The sequence below is a fragment of the Conger conger genome, chromosome 1 (genome assembly GCF_963514075.1).
Source record: "Conger conger chromosome 1, fConCon1.1, whole genome shotgun sequence".
NCBI classification, from domain to species: Eukaryota; Metazoa; Chordata; class Actinopteri; order Anguilliformes; family Congridae; genus Conger; species Conger conger.
Window position 1 is genome coordinate 94,268,527 of NC_083760.1, and position 6,063 is coordinate 94,274,589.

General features: G+C 48.0%; 1 protein-coding gene across 1 annotated transcript; it reads right to left on the bottom strand.

The window, feature by feature from the left end:
- Positions 1–3,580: 3,580 nt before the first annotated feature.
- iqcc (IQ motif containing C) lies at positions 3,581–6,063 on the bottom strand. Its single transcript, XM_061249272.1, has 5 exons — positions 5,963–6,063; positions 5,219–5,362; positions 4,667–4,976; positions 4,169–4,290; positions 3,581–3,815 (listed from the first exon to the last, which is right to left on the bottom strand). Exons 1-5 carry the CDS (start codon positions 6,044–6,046, stop codon positions 3,777–3,779), a joined length of 699 nt encoding a protein of 232 aa, XP_061105256.1. The 5' UTR covers positions 6,047–6,063; the 3' UTR covers positions 3,581–3,776.

A 6,063-nucleotide genomic window follows, 5' to 3' on the forward strand; every position in this document is an offset into this window, starting at 1 on the left:
TCTTTTTCTCACACACACACACACACACACACACACACACACACCGCTCTGTCTCTTTTCCTCACACACACACACACACACACACACCGCTCTGTCTCTTTTCCTCACACACACACACACACACACACTGCTCTGTCTCTTTTCCTCACACACACACACACACACTGCTCTGTCTCTTTTCCTCACACACACACACACACACACCGCTCTGTCTCCTTTCCTCACACACACACACACACACACTGATCTGTCTCTTTTCCTCACACACACACACACACACTGATCTGTCTCTTTTCCTCACACACACACACACACACACACACACCCCGCTCTGTCTCTTTTCCTCACACACACACACACACCCCGCTCTGTCTCTTTTCCTCACACACACACACACACACCGCTCTGTCTCTCTGTCCGTCTCTCACACACACACACACACACACACACACACCGCTCTGTCTCTTTTCCTCACACACACACACACACACACACCGCTCTGTCTCTCTGTCCCTCTCTCTCACACACACACACACCGCTCTGTCTCTCTGTCCCTCTCTCTCACACACACACTGCTCTGTCTCTCTGTCCCTCTCTCTCACACACACACACACACACACACCTACTTCACCTCCCAAAAAAACTAAACAACGATTCCACCTGGGCGCCAGCACGATGTTATTTCTGGTTGAATCGGGGTCAGGAAAGCTCTGTCTGAGCCCTGTGCTCCAGCTGTTGAGTGTGCTCCCTCTCTCTCTCCTTCTCTCCCTCTCTCTCTCAGCGTCCCTCACACACACGCCACACTCAGTGACTGCTCCGACTATGAGTATTTCCTGGTTGCCATGGCAGCCGGGGCTTGCAATGACTGGCTGTGTGGGGCAGGCCACCAACAGCAACAACAACAAAGAGAGAGAGAGAGAGAGAGAGAGAGGGGGGAGAGAGAAAGAGAGGGGGGAGAGAGAGGCAGGGAGTGTGTGTGAGAGATAGGTAGAGAGAGGAAGAGAGAAAGTAGGAGAGAGAGAGCGAGGGAGAGAGAACAAGTAAAGGAGAGAGAGAGGGAGAGATTGAGATCTCATTCCACTCTACAATTTTCTATAAGTTCCTTTGATCCTTTTTTAATTATCTTTTCTCAACTATGGTTCGATGGCACACATTCGCTGCCATACGGAGATACGTTTGTTTGTATTCTGTGTATGTTATGTTTATTCCATGTTCACTGTATTTTGATATTCATTTTCTTTGGCAATATGTATATATGTACAGTACTCCAATGCCAATAAAGCTCATTTGAATTTAAATGAGAAAGAGGGGGAGAGTCAGAGAGTGGGGGTAGAGAGAGAGAGGGAGAGAGAGGGTGACAGAGTGTAAGAGACTGTTACACAAACTGAGTCAATAAGATAAGACTGACTGCTCACTCACACCGTTCTTAACTGTGAGTGAGCAGCCATCTTAAACCCCTCCTCCCTCCCAGCCCAGGAGAGCCAACAACAGCCAAGGAGAACCCAGCGGAGGAAAAGAGCATCCATCAACGGGCGGTGAATTGAGCGGGAAATGAGATGCGACTGGAAACACTGTTTGACCCTCAAAAACACAATCCCTGTCGAACGTCATGAACCCTCCGATCGGGAAGGCAGTGTGTGAATTATCCGCTGCGGTTCACCTCAGGACCCGACAGCGCACAGGCTTCCCCGAAACCTGGCGTGTGTGGTTAACCTGGCGTGTGCGGTTCACCTGGTGTGTGTGGTTCACCTGCCGTGTGCGGTTAACCTGCCGTGTGTGGTTCACCTGGCGTGTGTGGTTCACATGGGGTGTGAGGTTAACCTGGCGAGTGTGGTTCACCTGGGGTGTGTGGTTCACCTGGAGTGTGAGGTTAACCTGGCGTGTGTGGTTAACCTGGCGTGTGTGGTTCACCTGGGGTGTGCGGTTAACCTGACGTGTGTGGTTCACCTGGAGTGTGAGGTTAACCTGGCGTGTGAGGTTAACCTGGAGTGTGAGGTTAACCTGGCGTGTGCGGTTCACCTGGAGTGTGTGGTTAACCTGGCGTGTGTGGTTAACCTGGCGTGTGTGGTTCACCTGGCGTGTGTGGTTCACCTGGGGTGTGAGGTTAACCTGACGTGTGTGGTAGACCTGGTGTGTGTGGTTAACCTGGCGTGTGTGGTTCACCTGGCATGTGTGGTTCACCTGGGGTGTGAGGTTAACCTGACGTGTGTGGTTCACCTGGAGTGTGAGGTTAACCTGGCGTGTGCGGTTCACCTGGAGTGTGTGGTTCACCTGGCGTGTGCGGTTAACCTGGCGTGTGTGGTTAACCTGACGTGTGTGGTTAACCTGGCCCTGTCCACTCTAAATACAGTGAACCTGACGTGCGTTCAAGGCGGCAAATGTTGGTCACCACAAACGTGAGCACTGTAATCAATGGAGCCTAATATTTGTTTTCACCTTAACAGATAAATCGCCACTAAGCAACAAATCACCTCCCTGCCATTGACCGAAGTCACATCCTTTTGTTTCAAAAAGGCGCTGGTTCTCAAGTATTTTAATGTTATATTGTGACACACACACTTTGACTGATTTCAAAATTGGATGATGGGGAATTATATACATTACATCACATTATTGGCATTTGGCAGACGCTCTTATCCTGAGCAATGTACAGTTGATTAGACTAAGCAGGAGACAATCCTCCCCTGGAGCAATGCAGGGTTAAGGGCCTTGCTCAAGGGCCCAACGGTTGTGCAGATCGTATTGCAGCTATTGTACCGGGATTAGAACCACCGACCGATGTCCCAGTCATTTACCTTAACCACTGCACTACAGGCCACCCAACACATCACACGCGCACACACACACGCGCACACACACGCATGCACGCACGCACGAATCAGCGAATAAGCTAATAGTTTCTAGTGAGCTAATAGTTTCTAGTTGAGTGGGAAAATAGATCTTAAGTCTTATTGCACGACTAAAACACATGTTAAGACACTTATTTTTTCAGTGTGACCAGTGTATAGCGTACGATAACAACCGCCTCCAAACGGTGAACCTACACTGCAGACAGCAACAAATAAGTAATTCGTATTTTAATGTGTCTTTTAGTCTTATATTGCGTAATTATTTTAGTTTTTGCCAAAAATACGACAGAAATATTGCCAATGAGTAAAGACACTGTGGTTGTCTTTACTTAAATGGGGTAAGAGCATTTTGTTTGTCAAGCAAACAGTACATTAAAACAAGCAAAGATCTCCAGTCTAATGAAAGACCAAAACACACGTTTGCAGTGTGACCGGTGCATGCAGTACAGTCCCAAATCCTCCTCCGTACGGAAGCAGAGACGCTGAGTAACTAGCGGAGCTGGGATTCACCGACAACTCAACATCACTCAAACGCAGGGAACACAAGGGGGCAATTTTTAGCCGTAGAATATTAATTTTCAAAATCAAAAACATTTTGTGATGCATTTCGGATGCAGGTGGGCATTGCTTCATCCAGTGTCTTCTGTTTAGAAATTCTTTGGCTTTTCTGGAAAAATTCACTGGTTTCCCACAAGAACGTCCCATTGAAATAACCAAAGACCAGCGCATCATTTTATTCATTCGATTTTAATTCATGGCTACCAATCAAAACTGTCTGAGACAAAAAATATAGTTTCGTTTTTACATTTCTACATACAAAAATAGATATTTCCCTGTTTCTTTCATTGGCAGATGAACAAACATAAATCCAGACTAAGTGATAGTATGTACACAGATATCAGAGCCACTTCCAGCAGGAATGATCTATCACTCCACAGCACCCAGTCTCTGTTTCAGCAGCAGATACTGGAGAGAGAGGGAGAGAGAGAGAGAGAGAGAGAGAGAGGGGGAGAGAGAGACACAAAGACAAAGAGATCAATATTCAGTGTTCAATCATTTGGGGGTTAGGTGTCTTGCTCAGGGACACTTCAACACACCCAAGGCGGGATCGAACTGGCAACCCTCCAACCGCCAGACGATTGTTCTTACCTCCTGAGCCAATGTCTCCCAATGACAATGACTGACACACACACACACACACACACACACACACACACACACACACACACACAGACACGCCCAGACACACTCAGACACACAAGCGCACAAACACACACACGCACACACACACACACACACGCACACACATGTGCACACACCTTCTTCCTGCTGTTGATAGCCTGCTGCAGCCAGAGCAGCTCCATGGAGAGGTTGTTCCGGTGCAGGCAGAGATCCACCTGCTTCCTGGGAATGTCCTTAGCCAGGGATCGCCGTGGTGATCCTGCAGGAGAAGAGAGAGGGAGAGAGAGAGGGAGAGAGTGAGAGGGAGAGAGAGAGGGAGAGAGTGAGAGGGAGAGAGAGAGGGAGAGAGTGAGAGACAGAGGGAGAGGGAGAGAGACAGAGAGAGGACTAAGTCACAGCCTTCCCAACGACACACCCCTAACTAACTCTCTCTCACACACACGTACACACACACCTAACTCCCACAAGCACACACACACACACACACATACACACACACACCTAACTCCCACAAGCACACACACACACATACACACATACACATACTCTCACACACACACTCACTCACACTCACACTCACACTCACACTCACATACATACACACACACACACACACACAGAGCCTCCGGGAGTACCTTTCTGCAGGAAGCTGTAGGCAGTGTCCACAGCAGCCCTGTCCCACACAAGTGCTTCTTCACCGGCCCGGCTCCCTGGATCCCGTCCTTCCAGGAGTTCAGCTGTACTCTGATCAGCGTCGCCCCCTGCTGGCCGGGGGGACGCGCTGCCCCTCGCAGCCTGACCGCAGTCAGGCGGCGGGCCTTGTTGGTGGCGTTCCGGCGACGTTCCTTCTCCGGGTTCTCCCAGCGGCCGTGTTAAATCAGAAACACCGCAAGCGTCTCCTGATCTCTCATCTGAAGTAGTGTTACTGCTCTGCCACACAAAGGCCTACAAAGACACAAGACAGTGACAATACATATGACAATGACCACTACTGGTTCAACAGTTCAGACAGCTTGATATGGTTTGACCAGCTCAAGCTATGTTTTGAGACAGCTGGTAGCTGCTTGACAAGCTCATACCCAGTGAGAACAGCTTGTGACCAACTTGACCAGCTCAATTTTTAAGCTGGCATAGCTGGATTTCACATCAGGGGCGATGTAAACCTTGCACATGAAAGCGCTACTTGCGTTTTTCGTGAAGAGGGGTATTGCAATTATGCCCCCCCTCCAGTCCAGGTGGCCGAGGTCCCCCTCGATCTCCCTCACTACGTCTTCATAATCCTGGCGCACCGCGCCCAACTCTTTCCTTACCAGAAATCCACGAGCTCTTGCCTGAGACGGGAGACGACAAGAACACAATCAGCAATTTGTCTACAAAACCCGTTTCATTTAAGTAACGTCCCATACTGTACATTCAAATAAAAAAAACGATAGAAAATACAGACTAGCTATAAAACTAGCTAACTTACATGTGTTACGTTACCGAAGCAAAGACACAACTAAGTTACCACCAATATGCAAGTTAACTAATAAAAATATATTTTGTAACGTTATGTTGATAGCTAACGGAACGTTACGTGACATTCGTTCAGTGTGAGCAGAGATGAAACAGTAAACGTTCACAACTTGTTCACAACTAGCAGGACATGGGCAACGTCAGATAACGTTACATTAGTTTAAATACGGACTAGCTGATTAGATCACGTTAGATCTTTTAAGCTATCTAGCTAGCTAAGACTATACCTGCCTAGCGTTAGATTAGTTAACGTTAGCTTAGATTAACTGGTCATCAACTTCATGAACAGAAACTGCCCACTCTTAAAGCCTTACTGCAATCTCAAATATTATCTTATATGTCTAGGTTCCTATGGTTTTGTCAGCCTTTCCAACATTAGCAGAAGAATATATCTTAGCCATCGCACACAAGCCCACCTGAAAATCAGTAATAATTCTTTCCAAATCTTGTCTCTCCATTGCGGTCAGCTCTGCGAACTTGGCAAATGTTGCTGGCCACATTTGGAGAATTCCGGTTC

Excerpts from the sequence above, each read along its gene's own strand:
- iqcc (XM_061249272.1), bottom strand. The coding sequence starts at position 6,046 with ATGTGGCCAGCAACATTTGCCAAGTTCGCAGAGCTGACCGCAATGGAG. Across the intron at positions 5,363-5,962 it reads GAATTATTACTGATTTTCAG|GCAAGAGCTCGTGGATTTCT; the intron begins GTGGGCTTGTGT and ends CTCCCGTCTCAG. Across the intron at positions 4,977-5,218 it reads TACCCCTCTTCACGAAAAAC|GCCTTTGTGTGGCAGAGCAG; the intron begins GCAAGTAGCGCT and ends GTGTCTTTGTAG.